Source organism: Rutidosis leptorrhynchoides, chromosome 3, assembly GCF_046630445.1.
Source record: "Rutidosis leptorrhynchoides isolate AG116_Rl617_1_P2 chromosome 3, CSIRO_AGI_Rlap_v1, whole genome shotgun sequence".
In the NCBI taxonomy this organism is placed as follows: Eukaryota; Viridiplantae; Streptophyta; class Magnoliopsida; order Asterales; family Asteraceae; genus Rutidosis; species Rutidosis leptorrhynchoides.
In genome coordinates this window covers 94,851,968-94,876,389 of record NC_092335.1, presented here as the reverse complement: position 1 = coordinate 94,876,389, position 24,422 = coordinate 94,851,968, and the positions used below count along the sequence as shown (strand labels likewise).

At 35.0% G+C, this 24,422-nt stretch overlaps 4 protein-coding genes and 1 non-coding gene across 7 annotated transcripts; 3 read left to right on the top strand and 2 right to left on the bottom strand.

The window, feature by feature from the left end:
• Window positions 1–71: 71 nt before the first annotated feature.
• LOC139896504 (uncharacterized) lies at window positions 72–4,534 on the top strand. Its single transcript, XM_071879140.1, has 8 exons — window positions 72–318; window positions 1,293–1,429; window positions 1,535–1,592; window positions 1,683–1,817; window positions 1,898–2,500; window positions 2,951–3,094; window positions 3,160–3,288; window positions 3,747–4,534. The coding sequence occupies exons 1-8, from the start codon at window positions 265–267 to the stop codon at window positions 4,335–4,337; spliced, it is 1,851 nt and encodes a 616-aa protein (XP_071735241.1). The 5' UTR covers window positions 72–264; the 3' UTR covers window positions 4,338–4,534.
• A 1,756-nt stretch (window positions 4,535–6,290) lies between these two features.
• LOC139899566 (uncharacterized) lies at window positions 6,291–6,518 on the bottom strand. The gene has a single exon (XM_071882387.1). The coding sequence runs from the start codon at window positions 6,516–6,518 to the stop codon at window positions 6,291–6,293; it is 228 nt and encodes a 75-aa protein (XP_071738488.1).
• Window positions 6,519–10,680: 4,162 nt separating this feature from the next.
• On the top strand, window positions 10,681–14,770 carry LOC139896502 (disease resistance protein RGA2-like). 3 transcript variants are annotated; one of them, XR_011776262.1, is made up of 3 exons: window positions 10,681–13,804; window positions 14,286–14,331; window positions 14,501–14,770. XR_011776262.1 is itself a non-coding variant. In XM_071879139.1 (2 exons), the coding sequence occupies exon 1, from the start codon at window positions 10,813–10,815 to the stop codon at window positions 13,753–13,755; it is 2,943 nt and encodes a 980-aa protein (XP_071735240.1). In that variant the 5' UTR covers window positions 10,681–10,812; the 3' UTR covers window positions 13,756–13,804; window positions 14,501–14,770. The 3 variants fall into 3 exon arrangements, 1 of the variants encoding a protein (XP_071735240.1); XR_011776261.1 differs by having other exon boundaries at window positions 14,286–14,423; window positions 14,501–14,769; XM_071879139.1 differs by lacking the exon at window positions 14,286–14,331.
• A 348-nt stretch (window positions 14,771–15,118) lies between these two features.
• Window positions 15,119–16,591, top strand: LOC139900206 (uncharacterized). Its single transcript, XM_071882998.1, has 2 exons — window positions 15,119–15,338; window positions 16,067–16,591. Exon 2 carries the CDS (start codon window positions 16,067–16,069, stop codon window positions 16,589–16,591), a length of 525 nt encoding a protein of 174 aa, XP_071739099.1. The 5' UTR covers window positions 15,119–15,338.
• Window positions 16,592–17,489: 898 nt separating this feature from the next.
• Window positions 17,490–17,573, bottom strand: TRNAL-CAA (transfer RNA leucine (anticodon CAA)). Its single transcript has one exon. It is a non-coding gene; the product is annotated as a tRNA-Leu (tRNA).
• Between the last annotated feature and the right edge of the window lie 6,849 nt (window positions 17,574–24,422).

The following is a 24,422-nucleotide window of genomic DNA, read 5'->3' as shown; positions in this document are numbered from 1 at the left end:
GAGAAAGATATAAATAAAAGGTAAGAAATAGCAAAAGGGAAAGTAACACAAAGTTACAAGGCCGGTAGTCCGTTGCAAATGCACCCAATCGGAAAACCGAAGCTAAATGCCCCGACTTTCTGACCCATCATCGGCAAAATCACTTCCTACTGAATTAAATCGATCACAAACCCTAACCCTAAATAACATACACCGCATTAAACTTCCCCCCTTTTTACACTATCCTAACCATATTATCTCATAATAGATAATTAGATAATTGATATGGATGTTGCTGATAGCTCTCTTGATTTCGACCGAACTGACATCTCTCCGATGGTATCAATTCCTCTTTTCGGCTTTCTGTACTAAACATTCCATTTTTTTCTAATCGAATTATGACAATTGTGGATCAATTTATATTTTTGATTGATTTTTATGTGAAGTTTAGTTTAAAATTTGGTTTCTGTTGTTTGATTAATCTGGAAATTGTAATTGAATTTGTTCTTATTAAATGCTACTAAACCCTAGGGCTTTGAATTTGATGTCTATTGAATTGCTATTAATGTTTTTGAAAGTTACTCCTCATTAGCTATCATGATGTGAAATACAGCTCAATTCGATATATATATTTTTTATCTTGGTATGTGTATATTTCCCAAGTAATTTAACAATTTGGTTGAATTGGTGAACTAATTGTTGGTGATTTTAGTGTCATCTAACAATCATTTTAGGTAATTGGGATTTACTTGAAAAGCAAGAGTTGTCTAGTTATACTTAGTAACGGGGTGGGAGAGTGCGGAGTGCACACATGTAAGGGTCTACTAGAAACTGTCGCAATATGGCTGGGGTCAAGGGCGCCCCCTTGCGGGGTCCAAGGGGCAGCACCCCTGGCGGGGTCCTAGGGCCAGAGCCACTACTGTTCTATACCGAAAAGGTGCTTCCAACTGGTTTTGCCGCCAAATGTTATAACTGTTAACAGTTATTCCCGCCATAATGAAGGGTTGTGTCCCTTCGTTTTTAACTGTCTCAAACAGAATATCTATTCGGTTTTGGGATTTCTGCTTTTCATAACAACATACACAGAAACTTTCACATTCTCACTAGTACTATAATTTGATTTCTTCTTGCCTAGAATCAAATTGCGTTCTCGTCTTATTCCAATTAAGATTTCGTGCAACCCGAGGCAGGAAAGGGTCGAAATACTTAATTTGGAAAGCGTTTCACGATTCAAGAATCAATCAGGGATTATCAATTCTGCAACCCGTTTTACAACACTAATTGGTGAACTTTTTGTTTTCTATACGATTTAGATGTATAGTGATGATGATTCAATGGTGAGCAAGAGAAAAGAAGTTACAAGTAATGAACTTGAAGGGAGTAGGAGAAAAAAGAAGAAGAAGAAACACGGTGGTACCCCTCGTCCTGCTTGCTCTTGGGTGCATTTTAGGTATGTTAATCTATTGTTTAGTACATAGCGTTGTCTTTTAATATGGATATTGAATTGATGGATATTGATTGATATTGACAAACTCATTTGTTTATAATTTTCTAGTCGCGAGTTCATTAAGGAGTACAGTGCTTCCCATCCTGAATCATCTGGTTTAAAAGCTGTAAGATTTTTTGCTTTAATCTCTCTATAGCATGCTTAATTTTCACCAGGAAACGTCATCTAAAAAATTGGTAATTGTATTATCTTTTAGGCCACAAAAGCAGCCTCGGATGCTTGGAAAGTGATGACTGATCAAGAGAAAGAAAAATACACTAAACGTGCGCGTGAAGTGTGGGATGACTACTTGAGTTCCGCTCCTGCTCGTGAACCAAAGCCACGAAAACAGGTCACACAATAAATATATCTCAGTTTAATCTTTTAGCTAATGTTTTATTAATCTACTTATATTAAGCTTTCATAATGCAGGCCAATCTAGTTACAAGATGTTCTCCGGGTCGTTTAGTAAATGTGATTAAACGATTCAATTCTGATCAAAGAGAAGCCGTGAAGAGCATCGGATTCGGTAGCCTACTTGATCTTAAATGTAGAACTTTGAGGCGTAGTTTATGTCTTTGGTTATTAGAAAGGTTTAACACAATTAGGCGTAGCTTAGAGATATGTGGTAAACGTATCCCTTTGTCACCACGTGATGTTGAACTTGTAATGGGATTAGCAGCAAGTGGAAAAGATGTTGTAAGTTCGGGGCCCGATGAATTGGTAGCAGATTTAAGATCAAAGTATAATGCTTCAAATCGAGGGATTTCGGTGAGGTTTTTGGAGGAGAGATTAGGTGAACCAGAAGCAGGAGACGATTTTAAAAGAGCGTTTCTTTTGTATGTTTTGGGTACACTTTTGTGCCCTACAGCAAGGCTAGATGTTAGCCCTTCGTTTCTTCATTTTCTGACTGATATGGATTCTGTTCATGAGTTTAACTGGGCTAAATTCTTACTTGATAAGTTAGTTAGGGAGGTGTCTCGTTTTCGCCAAGGTAAACAACGTGCAGTGGGTGGTTGCCTTCTGTTTCTTCAGGTAAATGAGATCTTTAAATATTCGTGTCAGACGGGAATTAGAATTTGGGTCGATTTGGGGTTATTTTAATTCAAATGGATCAAACAGGAAAATTTAACATGGCTAATTAGAACGAAAACGGGTCAGACGGGTCGAAAGTTGCTCAAAGTGTATTTTTTTTTTTATTTATATTCCATTTTTATCATATCATTCATTAAATTAGATTTACTTGATAAAATATATTACTTTTGGTAAAAATATTTGTCACAGCGATTATTATTATTAATAAGACTAAAAATGGACAAAAAGTGATTCAATTTAAGTTAACCCACGCGTTTCAGACTGTACCAAGGAAAAGCAACAATTTTGACCCATTACGTGACTTGCCAAGAATTGCCCATGTTGACACCCGTAGTGTGTTGTACTTTGTTTGATGATCCAAATTCATTTATGGCTTGTGAATATTAACAGCTGTTCTATTATGAGAGTGTTGCTATTGGTGGACCTTGTGAGCTTGACCCTGTTGTTGTTCCATGCATATCCACGTGGACAGAGGAACTTATTTCCGTGAGAGAAAAACAAGAGAAAGAACTCGGTGGTTATGGATGTGGAGAGGTAAACATTACTTTTTTATATGATTTAAGTTAAAAAATTGCAGGATTTAATCAATAAATGTGCAGGTAATTTGCAAAGAGAGGGGTCTCGGGTTGAGTTTGCTAATTGAGAAGGCTAATGTTGATGTGCTTCCATTAAGAGAGGTGGCTCTAAGAGCTGATCGCAGTATTATGGCTCCACCTGAAGAAAACCTGGTACTTTTGACCCATTTGACTTTTAATTGGTTGATCTGGGTTGTTTTTTTTTTTTTTTTTAATCTATAACAGGGCAGCTGGTAATACAACTGGATTAGGTTAAAAGGAAACATAACAAAAGTTTCACAAAGTGTCATATAAATGCATAAAATGTTCTAAATCATTTTATTCTTTCTAATTTTGTTATCGTGAATCATCATAGTTGACACGCTAATTGTGTATAAAAGTGTATGCGGATTATTCATAAGAAAGTATTTCAACTCAACCCAACCCGTTACCCAACTTGACTCACCCACTTACTTTACATAATCATAGTCACAAATAATGCTAATGGTGTAAGATAAGTTTCTTGTGATTAGCCAAGTTTATTTGGGTTAATGCGTTAAGTGTTTATTTCATGTGATTATTACACACATTAACCCACATATTTATTACGTTTCAATATATTGTTGATGCAGGGCAACATGGCGATTACTTACAAAAACGAAAGTTCCTTATCAACCAAGACCGAAGGTTATGGTTTCGGTAACACATTGGATTATTCAAACATTATAGACCATAACGATGACATCACATATGATCAAAATCATACCACATGCCCAATTCCAAGTTGTAACTTCACGGGTCTTTTTCAACATCTACCCGATCATTTCACCACAAAACACTGGGACTCGGGACGACGTTTTCAGTACAATTGCCCAGTACACGTGTCACTAGGCATGGACGAAACGTTTCTTGTGCTACAAGCAGAAGAAGATGGGCTACTTTTTTTACTTAATAAAGGGACTGAAAACATAGGACACACAGTTATAGTTACTTGTATTGGTCCGAGTTCATCTAATGAGCGTTTTCTGTATTATATCGTAGCAGAAAGAGGGAGCAACGCGTTAAGATTAAGGTCTTGCGTACAAAGTTTACCTGGCAGAGTTGACGGGATTCCTCCTTCGGATTTTCTGCTTGTTCCGTTTGGGTATCTAAATTCGTGTGGGGAGCTGAATTTGGAAGTTTGTATATGGAACTCGTCGGATTTAATTGGAGTGAGATCTTAAGACTTGCAAGATCCTTTTTTTTTTTTTTTTTTTTTTTTTTTTTAGGAAATGTATCTAGTAGGATTATGATTGTGTTTTATTTTCATTTTATATCTTGAATGATGAGGTAACATATAGTATAAGTGTTGAAAATAATGATAAAGTTGCCTGAATATAAGTGACGAGACAACATATATTTTCATTTTTTGTTTGTTGAATGTCAGTTTTCGCTTTTGTGAAAGCATCAATAGGAAATTATGGTGTTCAAGAACACACTTTTTTTTAAGAGATTGTGAGTTTGTAACTGAGAATGTGTATGCTCATCTTTATATGTTTTGAGAAAGAAAGCATCAATAGGACATTGTGGTTGTATATTTCTATTCATATTCTCGTATCAGTTTAATAAGAATTGCATACAGAATGACAGAATCTGTGCATATCATTTTTAATATGGTATTGTGGACTGGATATGATTCCCTTTTATTTTGTACAAAAATTATTTTTTTAAACAAAGAGAAAATAGACCTAAGCCTTATTTACCAATTTGTACGCTATCTTATCTTACTATTTAAGGGAAGAAAAAGGAACAGTGCATTTAAAACAAAGTCCTTTAAAAACTTCATAAAAAGGGCTATATCTATTTGCACGGTTTCAATGGGATAACTTTAAATACGTACTCTATATGGCAACATGTACATGTCAATGTGTTATTGATTATTATTGGTGTTTTGTAAGAGAAAACAATTAGCTCTACTCGGTTTGAATGTTTTTAAATTAAGTTGCCTAGAACGACTGATACAAATTTGTCTACAGCTCAAGTATATGCTGCATTGTGCAACATTCATTTTTCAATGTCGATGTTTTCGGAATACTGTGCTTAAATTTTCACCTAAGCAACGACGTAGGCATATTTACAATCATCTACTTACCATAAACATTGCTTCGGAATATTGATGAGAAGACTGTTTATTCCCATCTTAGTATTCAATTATTGATAATAATTTAAGTAGGAGCAAGAAAATTTAAAAGAGAAAATGGGTAGAATCTAGTTAATGGTTCTTATTATGGGCCATGATGGGCCGTGGCGAATCTAGGATCGTAATTCAATGGGGTCCTAAATTTTTTTCCCACAACTTACTTAAACGAAAAATTGAATATGTCGGGTCGGGTTAGATAGGGTCATTATAAACACCATCAAACAAAAACATATCATATCGTAATTCAATGGGGTCCTAAATTCTTTTCCCACAACTTACTTAAACAAAAAATTGAATATGTCGGGCCGGGTCGGGTTAGATAGGGTCATTATAAAAACTATCAAACAAAAACATATCATTAATACAATAGTATCGTATAATTTATGGGTGCATAATGTTACAATAATAGTAATAGTAATCGAAATTAAAAGGGGAGTGAGTGGAAATTAAAGTAACAAAGAAAAAGCATTATGTACACCACTACTATCATTTAAAAACATTAAGAAAATCAATTGTTGAAAGTAAGAATTAAGACTGAAAAAAGTAAATAAAAAAATACATGTGACATTTATTTTTTTTTTAAATTTTATTTGAGTTGTAGGTTTTTTTTATGGCAACAATAGAATTGGAATGGAGGGAATAGTTGTATACTTGTGCTTAGGTATGTGTAAGTCTAGATCAAGAGTTTTGTCAAATAGACCATAGGGTCTTGTTAATGTACGTAGTACTATTGAAGTGAGTTGAACCATTTGCAACACTTTCTATTTTTAATTCATGTTTTCCGGGGTAGGTACGTACTATCTACAGTAATATCTAATACTCTAATACTCCGTATCATAAGTGCGAATTTTACAAGTAACATAAAATAAGTACTCCTTTTCATTACGTAAACAACAACAAAAAATTAAACTTACAAAACAAAGATGTTTAGAGCAAAACTCTCTTTGTGCCCAACTTCTAATTAAACGTTACATTAGATTATACGTGAAAATGAGTTTTATATAGGAATGGCTCTATTGACTTTAGGGTAAACAACAGTGGCAGGGTGCGCCATAATACGTCGGCCTTTCACGTGTCGGAAGCAATAAACCATCGCACCCACCGGCCACTCCACTAAGGCAGCTGCCGCAAATGCTATGAACCCGACTGTCGGACCCACCACCTTGCAACGGCACGGGTTGCTCTTTGTTCCACACTGCACGCATATCGGGAATCCACCTACCATTTTTAGTGCCTGCTCGCTTTATCCGTTTCTACTCTGACGTACAACTGATCAATTCGGGAGTTGTTTGACTTTCTAGTAGTTGTTGACTTGTTATTGTTTGCCGAAGATATAATGACCGGATTTTATAGGGTTATTTTGATTTTGATTTTGACTAGTTCTATAATGGATTAAGGTGGCAGCTGCATGCTACGTGTCGTGATGCGAGTGTGGTGTTATGTTGACGTGGTGCATGGATATGGACACGTGTCGGAAATTATTACCTTTCAAGTCTATAAATATTTATTAAATTTATAAAATGAGTTAATTACTTTTGAAATATAAATACTTTTTATACTGTTTTTACTTATTAAATTTATCGGTATTTTTTTTATGTTTAATTCAAGTAATAAATAATAAATTTACTAGTGTATATGATTATATATAAACATAATTCTTTCAATATTCTTTGTATAAATTATATATATATTAAAAAAAAAAGCAATCAACAGTAAATAAAAAGGTAATAAAGTATGAAATGTAAAGTTGTGAAAATACACCGGATATTAGTTTATTTAGGGTGCGTTTGATAAAACTGAATGATTTAGCGTTGAATGGTTCAGAATCTGAATGATTCAAAGCCGGTGAATAACGTTTATTCTGAATGAAAATAAGCTGTTTGATAATCATTTAGAATGAACGATATAAACTGAATAAAATTACCTTATCAAAGTGTAACATGAATAAAATATTCAATATACTTGTTAGTTAAGTGTTCATGATAGGATTTGAGGAGAAAATTTAGGCTCTTAATGGTTAAGAGAGTGTTTCATCTCTGAATGGTTCAACACTGAATTCTGAACCATTCAGCATCATATGTCATTCAGATGTCAGAAACAAACGCACTGAATGCTGAATGATTCAACATTCAGCACTGAATCATTCCATTAAGAGGCAAACAAACGCACCCTTACACTTGTTAATATACTTGCTTAAAGACCAGCTCAAGACTGATTAGCGGGTTCGGTATTTGGTCCGGGCCCAAAAGGACCATTATCAAAGCAAATAATGCATTGAAATTATAATATTTGAATTAGTGTTTTTGGGTTTGTTTTGATTGGTCCAAAAGATCAAAGCAGAATACTTTATTTTCATTAGTGAACCTTTGCAATTTTCTCATGATAAAACTAGTTATACATCACATGTGTGAGTGTGATGAGTTGTACTTATGTTACATGTTAATTGCAAATTCATGTGTTTGTAAATGTAATTGCTAATCAAGATAATGAGACCTTACCTTGATTTTATTTTTCTATATCTTTAAAAATAATCAAAGTGGTACAGAGTACTAATTAGTCTGTTTTTGGATTATACGATTTGATAGATAACTTAGCTACCCATGTGTTTTCAATATGTTACTCCCTAGCTAAAAAATTTTGATAATCGCTTTGGTAACACTTACTTCTAGACTAAAATTCCAATTTGTTAAATTTAAACATCAAATTCAATTATCTATATCTAATATCTATATTCTATATCTATGGTAGTAACAACAGAAACCGATCTTTTTAACTACGTAGTATCAAGCTTTATATTACTAGTATATCGTAATATCTTAATATCTTATTGTAAAAATCTTAAAACTATTTTATTATCTTCAATATGAGATATGAGATTGATTTATTATTCTTGGTTTTAAATATATGATACTAAACTTTTATGTGTGATACACACCAAAATTGTAAAAATATTAAAATTGTTTTTATTTTATTATCTTCAATATGATATTGATTTATGTGTCATCTATTTTTCGGTCTACATATCTTATTATGTCTTATGAATGCACGTCTGGATTACAATTTTATTGCATGCTGTTAAATAATGTGTTATTCTGTCTGTCAACTCGCAGACTTTAAAAAATGTTTCTAAATACGGCAAACATAATCAACAAGTTATTTTGCAGACATAAAAATAAACAATTTTCAGTATTCAACATACAAACTTTTAAGTCACAGATTCTTTACAAATATAGTCTGTAGATCTTAAAATAAAACATTTTAGAAAACAAAGAGCACCTTATTATTTTTCTTTATTAAATATATGATACTAAACTTTTATGTGTGATACACACTGAAAATTTTATAGAGTTATCACATGAATTTTAAATAAAAATTTTATAGAGCATGTACACTTTTTGATTAATGTACACTTTTATTTCATAAACTCACACTTATACCCAGTGTTGTAACCCGATTACTCGGCGATTAATCCCCGATTAACCATTTTTAGGAGCAATCCGTTCCGATTTCTAAAAATTCGTTTAATTAAATGGTCAACGTCAATTGATGAATCAAAATCAAATTTGGTAATCAAAGTCAGTCAAAGTCAAAAATGGTCAACATTTTAACATGAATTTAAACTAAAAGTTTATAGTTTTGAAGCAAAATGAACAATTTTAGACAGTTATGTTAAAAATTATTTTTATATTTTTGGTTTTTTTTTATAGTTACACATATAATTTTTAAAATTTAATTTTAAATGTATATACTACAATCCGATTAATCGGATCGATTAATCTCCGATTGATCCCCGAATTGCCGATTAATCATTCCAAAGTCCCGACCAATTAATTTCCGTATAGCGAATTTTGCAACCTTGCTTATACCTCCAGATTATTATATTATTATTCTAATTGTGATGTAGATGTAAATTGATTAAAAAGTGGTGTGTGAGAATGAGTCTTTTATTTCTATTTCTATCTAGACAAAATTTCATTCCTCGTCCCTGAACTTTACATCGATTTTGACTCCCTGTCCTTTTTCTTTTTTTTGTGCATTCATCGTCCCTAAACTATCAAAAGAGTACATCCCTCGTCCCCCCGTATACTTTTTGTCAATTTTTTCGTTAAATGAAGTCATGTGCTAAGCATGTGAGGGTAGTTTCATCATTTTACATATTTCTTTTGATTTTTCCTCAAATCTACACAAATTCAAACCCCTATTTCCTCTTTTTATTTTATCATTGTAATAATTATAATTATATACTACAAAATAAACCCAAATTTCAGATCTGCTTTCATGGATTTTTTTCATGAAGAAAGCAGACCCTGATTCATCTTCATCTTCATCTCCAACTTCAAAATCAACCCATGAAGATGTTCTAGTGTCCTCTTCACGGAGAACCTGCACCGGCGGCGGTTCTAGTGTCCTCTTCACGGAGATTGCACGAAGATGTTGAAGGGAAAACAGATCTGTGTTGCACGAATTTTACAAACAAAGCTTACGGGAAAACGTTGTGAACCCGGAAAATGGACGAATCTGAATTCCTGCTTCTACTTTTGATACAAATCGACATAGAAAAGGGTTTTTATTTGTTTCAATTTAGTTTCAGATCTTGATTGTGTAATTTGTTCGTGAGTAGATCTGCATATTTTATTTTCAAAAAAATTGAAACTAAAATCGAATTGTTCATCAATTTTGGTTGTGTTTCTACAAAATCTAAGAATGGAGATGTGTTTAATGATTGATATTGCAGCTATTTGCAACTTTTCATGAAGATTCATGGAGTTTGAGGTGTTTTCCATTAACACCACCACCAACCGCCGCTAGCCACCCATCTCCGGCCACCCTCTGTTCTTGGCGCTCGAAAACTCATGAGAAAACATAAAAAAAAATATATACATATACATATATACATATATATATATATGTATATATATATATACATACATATATATATACACATATATATGTATGTATGTATTTATGAAGAAGAAACAGCAACAGTTACGGGTGGATGGAGTGTAACATTTGTGAAGTTTGGCAGGTGAGTCCCACAATTTATTCTCCTTGTCCTCCTTTTCCATACAACCCAAAATGGGTGAACCTTTAATAACTAAATACATTTAAGACAAAATGACCTTTTTACCCTCACATGATTTGCACATGACTGAACAAACGGCTGAAATTAACAGAAAGTAGACGGGGGACGAGAGATGTACTTTTTTGATAATTTAGGGACGAGGAATGCACAAAAAAAAAAAGAATAGGAAGTCAGGAGTCAAAATTGATGTAAAGTTCAGGACGAGGAATGAAATTTTTTCTTTTATTTAAAATTAGAAAATAGCAATAAAAAACTACGTTGCCTTTTGGTGATTATTTTTAGTCGTTAATTTCACTCTCATCTGAGAGAGGTGCATATACTGGTTTTCATCTTCACTCCTTCATTCCTCAATCTCTCTCTCTCCAAAAAAGTAAAAATAAAAGTCAGTCAACAATCAGTCAAAGTCTGTAATCCTTAATTCAGTTTCATCAAAACTATGGGAGATCCAATAGTATCATCAGTAATCAATCAAGTAATGGAACGATCCACATCACTCGCAACACAAGATTTCGCAGTTTTGTGGGGCCTCAAATCTCACCTCCGTTCACTTCGCACCATCTTCACACAAATACAATCCGTACTTGCAGACGCTGAAATCAAACAACGTAAAAACAAAGACTTACAAAATTGGTTACGAAAGCTCAGAGCTGCATCGTTTCAAGTCGAAAATGTGCTAGAAGAAGTATCCACTGAAGCTTTACTTCGAAGACTTCATGTTGAAAGAGGAATCAAAAATAATGTAAGTACGTTTTTTTCAGCTAGTAATCCGTTACAGTTTCGTATTCAAATGGTACAAAAAGTTAAGGAAATTAGACAAGTGTTGGATTCTGTTGCAGCTGAACGAATCAATTTTGAATTAATTGAAGGTGTTAGTGAATTTGAAACTGTTGCTGATGTTGAATTTGGGGAAATTAGGTCAATTAGGGCAAATGGATCGATTGAATCTGAGATTGAATCGGTGGAATCGATTTTAGGAAGAGATGAGGTTAAGGAAATGATTGTTGATAAGATTTGTAATGATTTGGTGTATTTGGATAATGTAAGTGATGATTTTGTTCGTGTTTATGCGGTTTGGGGTGTGGGGGGATTAGGTAAAACGACGCTTGCTCGAATGGTTTATAAGGATTTGAGAGTTGAAAAGTTGTATGATTTGAAGATATGGTTGTGTGTGTCGGATGAGTTTAGCATTGTGAGGTTGGTTAGAGATGTTTTGAAGAGTATAGATGACGATTCGTGTGATTTAACGGATATGGAATTGGGAGCGTTGCAACGAAGGCTTCGAGATAGGTTAAAAAGGAGAAGATTTCTTATGGTTTTGGATGATGTTGGAAATTTGAATAAAGGGGAATGGGATGAATTTATGGAATCATTGAGGTGCGGGTGTAGAGGGAGTGCGGTTTTGGTGAATACTCGTAGTGTGAATGTTGCAAATATGATTGCTACGGATCCTACATTAGTATATCCGTTAGGTTGCTTATCGGATAACGATTCGTGGTTGTTATTTAAACGTTATGCTTTTGTTGAAAAGGAGTTTGATAGTGTAGAGTTCGAGACTATTGGGAAGGCGATTGTGAAGAAATGTGAGGGTTTGCCTTTAGCATTGAAGGTTTTAGGAAGTTCAATGTGTGTTAAAAGTAGTGTGAGTGAGTGGTTAACCGTGGTTAAAAGTGAAGTTTGGGAGTTAACCGACGAGGGTAGTTTTGGTTTTATATTACCTTCTTTGAAGTTAAGCTATGATAACTTGCCTTCGCATATGAGACAATGTTTTGCTTTGTGTTCAATTTTTCCAAAAGGTCATGAAATGGATAAACAATTGTTAGTCGAGCTTTGGGTGGCTTATGGTTTTGTTCCGTCAAAAGGAGAGGCTGATTTGTATGATTTAGGCGAAGAGATTTTCGATTCGTTAGTTTGGAGGTCGTTCTTGCAAGATGTTAAAGAATGCATCTTTGAAGGTGTAACAACTTGTAAAATGCACGATGAAATCCACGCTCTTGCGCAATCCGTTATGAAATACGAATGTTCAAGTATTATGTCTGGTGAAATGCTGAAATTTCCAGAAGAAGTCCTTCATTTATCTTCTAATAACATTTTATCTTTGTCGAATGAGGTAATGGCGAAAGCTAAATCGTTAAGGTCGTTAGTTACGTTAGGGGGAGTTTCGATAACTCCCACCCCTGATTATATCTTTGAACAGAGGTATCTTAGAGTATTACATTTAGGGGCGTGTTCGGGTACCTTAACAGATTTACCAGAATCAGTTGGAAATTTGAAATTTCTTAGGTATCTTAACATCTCTCGTTCGAAAATAGTAGTGTTACCTAAGTCCATCGTTCAACTCCAAAATCTACAAACTTTGAAACTCACATTTTGTGAAAACCTTTGTGAGTTACCCGAAGGTATTCGTTACATGAGAAATCTTCGGCATTTGAATATACACGGGTGTTGTTCTCTTGATCACATGCCACTTGGAATGGGTCAGTTACGACACCTAAGAAGATTAAGTACGTTTCATGTGGGTCAAGGGGAGGGGCACCGAATAAACGAGCTTCAAGAGTTGAATCTTTTAGGAGGAGAGTTAAGCATAAAGGGACTAACGAACGTTAAACATTCGTCTCAGGCCGTTAGTGCTAACTTGAAAAAGAAACCGAATATAAATTGTTTAAATCTATCATGGAGTTGTAAGAATGACAGCAACGATAACGTACCTGCAAACAATTCAGAAGAGATTTTAGAAGCTCTTGAACCTCATTTAAATTTGAAGACGTTAACGATATCTGACTATCAAGGGTTACATTCTCCAAATTGGGTTGCGAGTTTGGTTAATCTGGTTAGTATTGCGTTTGACGGTTGCAAAAGAATCGAGAATTTACCGTTTATTGCGAAGCTACCGTTCCTTAAGGTTCTCGAATTGAAAGGAATGCATGCTCTTAAACACGTAGATGATGACAATGAGTGCGGTAATGAAGATTTATTTCCTTGTTTGGAGAAATTAGTTATCGGTGACTGCGCCAATTTAATTGAATTGCCGTATATTCCGAATTTGAAGTCGTTGCGAATAATTGGAAGTAACGAGAAGATTTTTAGGTCATTTGGGAAGCTAATGACTGTTACTTTTTTTGAAATTGGGGGATTCAAAGAGATGACGTGTCTTCCTGATGACGTGGTTAGTGGTTTAACGGCTTTAGAGGAACTGCAAATCTGGGGTTGCCCGAATTTGAGTTGCTTACCGGATGGCGTACAAAATCTTGGAAAACTCAAATCACTAATTATTAGGGATTGTGAATTAGTGAAGGCAAGGTGTGAGAAAGATGTAGGTGAGGATTGGTCTAAAATTGCACATATTTTTCATATAAAGATCAATAATCAAGTGATACAGTGAGTGTGATGGATCTGGATAGTACTGTAATATTCTACCACTCTGAATTCAGGTACTTCTTAAAATATGCCTGACATTAGCGAGTATTCATCATTATTGTGTCATATTCGATCTGAAAGTATAGGACTTCAGTATTAAGTTTATATTTTGTAATAAGTAATCAGGAAGTTTTATGCACTCACATTATGCTTGGTGACCTTTGAATAATCTGACTTGTTATCTATTAGGCAATTTGATAAATTGTTCAAATTGAACCGTTTGCAAGTACATGGGTCGATTACTAAAAGTATAGTATTTCTATATTGAACTAGAGTTCTCATCAGAAGGTTTCTTTGCGCTTATAATGATTGTAGTTAAATATTTGGCAATTTGATCCGCTTGATTTGTTAGAGTTAACACACTATCCGAACTGATTTAGTTGAATTTGCCACTTCCAATGGCACTAGGCCAACACATGTTTCCTTTTGGTTTTATTGTTTTTTCTCCTGAATTGTCCATCGTCAACTGGAAAAATGATAGGACTGTAATTGCAGGTTTTATGAAGCTGTGGTTCGCTGCCTGCCTCTACAAAAGGCACAGGTTCTAGACCCTGGCCTGATGGTACACTAGTGCCTGAATGCAGATATTGCAGATCCAGACACTAGTGTACCCATTATACATTTCAGATTCATGTATGCACAGTATCTATTTCTAATTTGATCATGATTTTGAATATCTTAATTTAACCAAAATATATATCTGGATGCAGATTACTGTTAGAGCTTCAGATATCCAGAAAAGATGTTTACGTCCAAGCTAATGACTACATGTTGGATGCCTGCATAAACGAATTATGAAGCTGCGATACCTCAAACGATAGCCAGTGCATCATGCGTGCACCTGATACAACAATAGATAGTACTGTAAATGTAAATGTGGCAACTTTGAAACATGTAGCAATAGAATTAAAATTCATTGTATAAGTAAAAGTAAATTACATAAAGAACTTCCATAAGTTTACTATGATTAGTAGTTATATATTGAACTATTTTTATAAACTTAAAGTGATATAGTAAGTACTTTATTTTTAATTATAAGTACAGTTTTATATTATTATTATTATAATTATAATTTGCAATCCTAGTTGATACAATCGGAGTTAGCTTAGTATAACAATGTAGTAAAGTACATCATTTTGTAGCGGACGAAATTTGTAATCGTTTGACACAACCCGACTTTCAGTATTTGAGTTGAAAAAGGACAAAAGGATTCATTCATACAAGTAATTTGGTAGTGTGTGAACCAAAGAAAAAATAAAAATCTGGTAGTGTGTGAAAATATGTCATTTACGAAACATAATGAAGAAACAAAGGTTTATGGCCTTGGGCACTCAAATGGTTCGGCCCAAGTTCATCTGTACGGAATTTGTTATTTACGACCCAACGGGTTGATTTATATAATAAATAGATCCGGGCTAACGGGTCGAAACATAAAACCGGCACCATAACACAAACTGAGCCAGCGGCGAGCCAAGTCAACAACCGTCGAAGCTTTTCAGCTGTATCGATTTATCTTCATTTGTTCGTTGAATTCGATTTCATCTTCAGGTTTTTCTATTTGTCTTATTGTATTTACATATGTAGTTGTTTAGTTCCGGCGCTAGCAATTTCATAAATTAGGGTTTATTGGCCGTCTTTTTTTTTTTTTTTTTTTTTTTTTTTTTTTTTTTTGGCAATTTAAATTCAAATTTGCTCACAAAAGTGTAAAATTCTGCCATAGTTTGTGTATATTGCTTTTGAATCATTCAAAGATGAAACCTTTATCTTTTTAAAGAAAACTGTTAAGAATGGTGTAAACTATAGATAAAACAAAGTGAATTGGTACATGTTTGATTGGTACTCTTAATGGAAATACGGTAAGATTCTTTCTGGTTTGCTCGAAAAAAGAGTGGAAGACTGCTATACCTTGTTTATATTGCCATTAAATCAATAAAGTTCAAGAAAGTTGTATCCTTTTGCTGTTTAAAGAAATTATTATAGCTAAGATTGTCGTAAACTGTAAATAAAATCAAGTGAACTGTTGGTGTTTGATTCGTACTGAGAATGGAAAAATGGAGCTCGAATTCTCTATCTCGTTTAATTTCGTGTTTTATCAAAAATACATGTCATGTATATGGCCTTTAGTATATCAATTGCTTAACTAGTATCGACAAACGTAGGGCTAATTTGAGGATTTTCTTGTTTGTGGTTTTTGTCAGTTTTATTCATTATGATCTGGTTGTGCATTGAATTTTAGGATTCGCTAACGTATGTGTGAATGTTTTCTTTGGATGTAGATGAAGACAGTTACTGGAATGATTGTCTCTGCAAAACCTGTTAGTCTCTCTAAAGCGGCTAACATTTTGTCAAAATTTGTCAACTCCGATAATGGAGCTTCTCAGGCAGTTAGGGCTTACCTACGCCGTGCTTCAATGGATTTTAATGAGCTTGTTTACTTTAAAAAGCACCACAAATATAAGAACAACATTCCAAAGGAAGAAGCTTCAGTCAAATCTGATATAAGTCATAGAAATCATGAAGAATATGAGCGCAAAGTTCTGGAAAAAGATGTGGTAAAGAGCGAAGATGATAAAGTAGGAAAAAAAGAGAAGAAAAGGAAGAAAATTGATGGTAATTTGGGGATTGAGCGAAAGGACAAAATCGAGGTTAAGGTTGAAGAAGGTAATGAGAGTGTTAAAGAAAAGAGTGAAGAAAAGAAGAAAAAGAATAAAAGGAAAAACACAGAGGTTGAAAGTGATGAAAATGGTGATTTAGTGGCGCACAAAAAGAAGAAGAGAAGGAAAACTGAAGATGATGAATAGTCATGAAAAGTCGGTAATAGTCTTGTTGCTATATTAGTTCATGTCATTTGATGATTGTATTATCGATCAGGTATTAAAAGGCAATTTTGATGGGATAAACGAGTTTCTTAATTTCTATTGTTAATTTTCATGTTGTAGCTAAAATTTTGATAATTGTTGACTATGTGTTTCATGCTATTGTATTCAATAACATACTTAAATTACTTAAATTTGTCTTTACATGGGCAGGAATTTAAATCGACATAAATGATGATTTTTAGAGTAAAGGTTTGGGTTATCAAATTGGGATATTTTAGTAGCAGGAAAATTTGGATCCACAACAGTTTCCTACACGAAAATAGCAATAGAAAGCAGTTTAGTTAACATTATCAGACATAAAAACTTGCACATGATAGTTATCGTTGACGGAATTCATAGAAGTAGTAAGATGCTTTGCACAGTTCCATCTATGTTGTTAGTTCTTCTAAGATCAAATTTATAATGTCTTTGATTTGGATATGAAACAAGAATATGAACCTAATAGAGGTGTCAAAACCTCAAGTCCTCGAGCAAAATAATGCTCATGTAGTCATGTTGCTTTTCAAAAAAAGAATATTTTGGTATCATTAATAAAGTAAAATAAATGTGATATCTTGTTTCCTTTTAATGTCTTTGATATCTTGTAATCTGTCTTTGATTTGGATATGAAACAAAAATATGAACCTAATAGAGGTGAGTGTCAAACCCTCGAGCAAAGTCAAGGAGCAAACATTTGTTTTTTACCAAAATGAGAAGAAAAATACGAACAATGTCAGAAGTGGATTGTTAAAAACTCAAGCAAAGTGCAAACAGATATTTTTAACAAAATGGAGAAGAAACAGATATTTTTAACAAAATGGAGAAGAAACAGATAAATAAGTGTCAGAAGTGGGATTTGAACCCACGCCCTCTCTCGAAGACCAGAACTTGAGTCTGGCGCCTTAGACCACTCGGCCATCCTGACTTCTTGTTAGATGTCGTTGAAACAATTAGATATTTTGGAGTATCATCACATTGGTAGTGTCAAATGTCCAACATATCTAACTTAAACTTTTAATCTTAAAACTGTACAACGCATCGAACTTAAACTTTTGATCTTGAAACTGTATGTAATCCATAAATCCAACTTAATCTTTTAATCTTAAAACTATACGTACTTGAAAAGTAATACTAACTTTCAAAAATGAAAAATTAGATGTCTCTTAGCTTGGATGTTAAAGGGCTTGTCATTAAATGTGTCATGTATAGAATGTTTAAACGGTTAACTAAAACATGAAATACCAACCTAGTTGTTAACATCTGTAGAACAATGCTATAATAATCTAACTTCATAGTGAAACAATTAAACATTTGTTTAACAGTTTACATATATTTCATAGTAAATTACTTATGACCCGTTTAATTCTTTTAGTTTAAGTTTAGTAAGTTAACCCATTTGACCCTGCAAGTAAAGAACAGCCCAATTTAATACTACAATTTTTAGGTAAATACTCGAGACAATGTTTTACCATCTTTTATGTTAATCATTACGGAGTACAAATTACCACATCCATGACATGATGACAACTAGAGGATCAAAAGAACACGATTCATGTTGGCATTAGCAACACACAATAATTTTTACCTAGTGATAGTTACATTCCAAAAAGCTAAAAATAGATTCCGCAACTCCTTCCTACAAAAAAGGTCAACAAGATTAATAGTGCCTAGTTAAAAGCTATAGAGGTCAATCATAAGCACCCGCAGGACTAAACTTCGTGTAATATTCTGCACAAATCGACAACCCCATTTCACAAAGAATCAGATTCGGATCTTAACATTATTCTTTTTTTTTTTTTTGAACAGCGATTGGGATCACCCGAAGGGGACTAAATCACCCGTTGCGATCATCTCCCGTTTCGACTATGCCGATGCAGCGATAATAACCCCGCCCCCATCGCTGCCCGGGAGAAAACCTTGAAACCGATCCAAGGGCACAGCCAAGTACAACCCCCCTCCCCTTTACCCCCCAAACGATATGGGAATGCAAGAACAATAGCAAAGTATTAGTAAGAAAACATACATATAACACTAGCTAGGACAACCTTGTGTTGTAACTCATGTGGTAGTGGTCTGCCTCTCTTAGCGAGAGGTCATGAGTTCGACTCCTGTGGGGTACAACATTGCACACAAGGTTGCCCCATAACCCTTGAATTCCACCCAAGGGTGCATTCCACACATCGCGTTGCGGGGGCAGTGGGGGAGGGTGGTTTTACCGCCCATGCCCTCGGATTGGGCCGGGTTTCCTCCTGGGCAGCAATTGGGGGTAGGTTATGGCAACTGCGGGAGATGAACGCGTGGGTGGTTTAGTCCCCCGGATTGTAACATCCCGCGTTTTTCCGTTAAATTTAATTTTAACACCGTCTTTTTTTTTAAAACATAATCTTTCGTATTTAAATTAATAGTTTCCGTGAGTAACGTTCATTATATTCCCGCTATTTAATTTTGACATCACTCATTTACTCGAGCGTTTTCAAAATATCCGTTCGGTAAAATCCCGCACCCGCTTCTAAACTCGAGGGACTAAAATTGACACGGGGCAAACTAGTTGACTAGGTCAACTAGTCCACCCCAATCACCACCATTCAATCACCTCCATCTCTCTCTCTTTCTCTCTAGCAAGAACACACACACAAACACCCAATTCAATCATTCATCATCTAAATTCGGATCGGGAAGCAAACTTCAAAACAAATTACATATTCGTGATCCTCTCTTCATCCTCTACATTTTGATACCAAATTCATCAAGTTTGGGTAACATTTCTAAAACACTAAATTTCTCTAAATTCGTGTTTTTGACTTGAAATTGTGTTAGTTAGTGTCTATGGCTCGTGTGTAACATGAATATATGTTTTGTTTGCTCGATTTGTTGTTTTGAGTAACTAGTAAGAACAATTGAAATGGGTGTGCTTAATATTTGATTTTGGATGAGTTAATGTTGTTAAATTGTTAAAGTTCATGTTTTAATTGTGTTACTAGTATCACTAGCTTCAATTTGGTGTGTAGGTTGATTTGGAAAAACATCACTAACATGATTATTGATTTTGTGATTCTTGGCTAGGGTTTGATAGCTCTTAAAATGGACTTTTGATGCTTGAATGCCATGAAATGTTAATTGTTAGTGTTTAGTAGTAATGTATGCTTCATTACCTTCAAAACGGCATATCATATGTGTAAATTGGTTGCCCGAATCATGAAATGCGTTTTACAAACTTGAAACTTTGATTATGAACGTTCATTGAACATTTGACGAGAATTTGATTATTTTAAATGCATGTTTTGATTGATAATATGTACTTAGTTGCATTCCTCGTCAAAATACCTTTCCAACGATGTATGATAGGCGTTATAAGGGTTTGCGGGTCAAGTGTTGTGTTAGAAAAGGTTTTGGTTCGTGCACACTTGGAAAAACTGACCAGAATTCTCTGCCCAGGTAGTGGCGCGGCGCTTCACATCCCCGCGCGGCGCGCAGAATCACCTGGCCAGATTCTGACCTCTTGGACCCATTTCACGTGAAATGTTTGACTAGCTATCGACCTTCGATTCACATGAAACTTGTTCTAATATACTTGTATATGAATAACTAGCATAGAAAAATAGTCCGGGACCCGACCCGAACGTGTTGACTTTTTCGTTGACTTTGACCAAGTTTGACTTTTAGTCAAACTTAACCAAACTTTTATGCAAACGTTCTAACATGCTTTTATACGTGATTCTTGCATGAAACTTGACAACGTGATTCACATGCTATACTATTCGAGTCGTAACGAGCCATAGGACTAATTGAACACATTTCGCCCGACCTTGTGTCGTAACCGGTCAATTGATATAACTTACTTGTTTAGGTCAAGGCTAAGCAACTTTCATGCACACGTTTACTTTGTGAAGTACATTTATACTCGTGCACTCGAGGTGAGATCATAGTCCCACCTTTTCAACAACTTTTTATGCTTTTAAATTGTGGGCTGAGAAACATATACTTTGTTACAGTTTTATACTACATACTTTTATACTTTGAACACAAGTACGATGAAACAAACATTCCACAGCGAGTTAGAACAAAAATCCTCAATTCGATTATCATTAGTTACACTTGCAGGGTGTAAGCGAGAACTTATATTGTGTGGCCATACGGGTTTGACAAACCCTCATTACGGACGGTTCGCTACCGTCTACGGATGAAATATATTTTCGAGAAACAGTGTATGTTCTAACACTATTGTGATGGGGTTCTATGGAAGGAAACGTTAAGTTTTGATAATTGGGTGCTCGCGAACAATACTTTTGGAATGCAAACGATTTTGATAATCAACTATGGGAATACTAAATCTTGTGGTTCAAAAACAACGTTTACAAACACCTATGATTTCACCAACGTTTTTCGTTGACAGTTTTCTATATGTTTCTCAGGTTCATACTTGGCTATTTGATATATGCTTCCGCGTTCACTCATACTTGCTTGGGGTCAAGCATACATGCATACACTCTGATTATTTGCTTGGAGTCAAGATACATACATACATACGCTAGTGATAGCACCTTTGGATTCAAACATATTGTTTACATACTTACGCTATTTATAGCAACTGTGTTTTTAAACTAATTATGTCGCAAGTTATTTCATTTATACTTTATGACTTTTGTAAACTTAAACTTGTTGTCGATCCTTTTGGTAAACTGAACTTTGCAAGTCTTGTACCTCTCAAATGAATGCGACATAATTTTGGTCAAACGAGTCTCATATAGGGACTACGACCACGCAACGGGACCTAAGTTAACGGCGCCGTCAATAACGGTTTTGGTCGGGTCGTTACAAGTGGTATCAGAGCGTTGGTTGTAGGGAACTAGGATATGCATTAGTGTGTCTGACAGAGTCGTTAGGACGCATTAGTGAATCTAGACTACAACCGGATAGTTAACCATTGCATTCTGACATACATTTGCTATAGATAGCACTTACTTGACTACTTGTGCATTATACTTGAATCATTCTTAGGCAAACTTCTTAATGGTACCAAGTTTTCATCTTACGAACTCGTATTCCGCCACTTTTTGGTAACACACGTAAATTCATGATTCATACACGTATGGATGACGACGACTTCATTAGTCACACTTGTTCGGGAACTCTGTCTCCCGGATTGTTATTTGCCACCGTTTCAACTTACTATCGGTTTCCCACTGGTGTTTCTTACTATCTACTTTTTGGTGTTACTACCATCACTACTCTAGGTGAGTATCGTCATCAACATTTATCACTACGGTTGCGTGCTACTCGTTATCATGACTCGTTACTCTTTTCATACCTGAATACCTTATTGTCTGACTCGAACCACATTGACGTGAACAATCATTTATACACTTCCCTCGGGGAACGCTTCTTTATAGTAGCACTAATTCTTTCGATTCAATACGAGTCACGTTAGAGACGTCGTTACACTTTGTTTATTTTAAACTTCACGATTACACGAACTTGAATCTATAGAGTGATGTGGGGATGGAGGTATGAGTTAGCGTAATATAACGACACTCGATCAACGTGGTTATATTACGGTAAGACATACCAAAGTTCTAGTGACGCGTGATGGTGGTTAGACTCGATCAACCTAAACACCACCATGTGCCATGTACATGACTTCACTTTTCTTGTTTGGATATCCGAAAACTCCGAGAATATTGATAACAACCATACCTGGGACACATCTTCGATTATTGTCGAACCATATTTATGCTTCCGAATGAATGGAAAATTCTTTCAACTTTAAACATATGTTATACGCGTATACTCTCTCGTCTTCGCACGGTTTCATCGAAGAACTACAATATGCTTGATATGCCCACATCGAGGCGGAAATTTCTCTCGTATTACACTCGTACTTCCGTTTAAGGAAAATATTTTATCTAAATTCTCAATGGAGGGAGAGACTCTTCACGTTACTAGTATTCGCCACGAGGGTGAATAGTCCTAACGAACATTTTCGGAAACCTATAAATCTTTCGCGGCGTGAAATTCTCGAGAAACAGAAACTTGTTCTAACAAACATTTTCAAGTCCTAACAAACTTGTTCGAATATACCTTACAGAACTGTACCTCATTTCGGATCGAAATCCTCGTTTCACTTCTAGATTTCGGAGTGCTTTTCGAAAAGCCTTGGGACCACGTTTAAACATGAGTACCACGCATCAACCATAAACCGACGAACAAAGCAAATGTACGATTTAAACCTTAGAATCCATAATACGAGTTGTATTACTAACTTCAAATTTACTTGAGAAAAGTATTTTCCTTTAGCTTAATCCTCGTACTACAATGATTTTCATTCGAGTTTTAACGTCACACCTTTTGAAACCACATGTGACCGGAAACGTCATCCTCCTTTTTGTCGAAACCAAGTAAACGATGATCAATTCACCGGGGCCGAGCTTATTCATGAGCAATCGAGAGGATTTATTCATATTCAAGCAAGACCCAACGCGACTCGTAATCACCAGGAACTATGCCGATGTTACACGTAAACCTTTCGAATTCCATGGGAAACCGCGTCACGTTAAGAGTCGCACCTTGGAAAGGTGCAATCCGTTTCGGGAAACGTAGGAAGCTAAATCCGCTATATTTCGATCCTTTTTGAAATCTTGGGGCGTTTTGGACCCGTTGCTAGCCGTTTAGATTTTCCGACTCATTTTGAGTCTCCGTTTATCCTACATTCGATGAATCAACTTAAAGACGTGTTTTGCGAAACAAGAACTTGTTATCTTCTTTGATGAGCTTACTATCGACGATAAAACTTCACTTCCTAGGAGAACCGGTTGAAACCATGAATCGTGAAACAAAAACCTTCAAACAACATACGACCCCGACCTTCAAGTTCGTTGAAATGCTCAAGGACGTACCTTCACTTATTCGTAGAATTTACAACGCAAGATCTCGAGTAAGATTCAACAACTACTACTTCCAACTAAATTTCGGGACGAAATTTATTTTGAGGTGTGGATAATGTAACATCCCGCGTTTTTCCGTTAAATTTAATTTTAACACCGTCTTTTTTTTTAAAACATAATCTTTCGTATTTAAATTAATAGTTTCCGTGAGTAACGTTCATTATATTCCCGCTATTTAGTTTTGACATCACTCATTTACTCGAGCGTTTTCAAAATATCCGTTCGGTAAAATCCCGCACCCGCTTCTAAACTCGAGGGACTAAAATTGACACGGGGCAAACTAGTTGACTAGGTCAACTAGTCCACCCCAATCACCACCATTCAATCACCTCCATCTCTCTCTCTTTCTCTCTAGCAAGAACACACACACAAACACCCAATTCAATCATTCATCATCTAAATTCGGATCGGGAAGCAAACTTCAAAACAAATTACATATTCGTGATCCTCTCTTCATCCTCTACATTTTGATACCAAATTCATCAAGTTTGGGTAACATTTCTAAAACACTAAATTTCTCTAAATTCGTGTTTTTGACTTGAAATTGTGTTAGTTAGTGTCTATGGCTCGTGTGTAACATGAATATATGTTTTGTTTGCTCGATTTGTTGTTTTGAGTAACTAGTAAGAACAATTGAAATGGGTGTGCTTAATATTTGATTTTGGATGAGTTAATGTTGTTAAATTGTTAAAGTTCATGTTTTAATTGTGTTACTAGTATCACTAGCTTCAATTTGGTGTGTAGGTTGATTTGGAAAAACATCACTAACATGATTATTGATTTTGTGATTCTTGGCTAGGGTTTGATAGCTCTTAAAATGGACGTTTGATGCT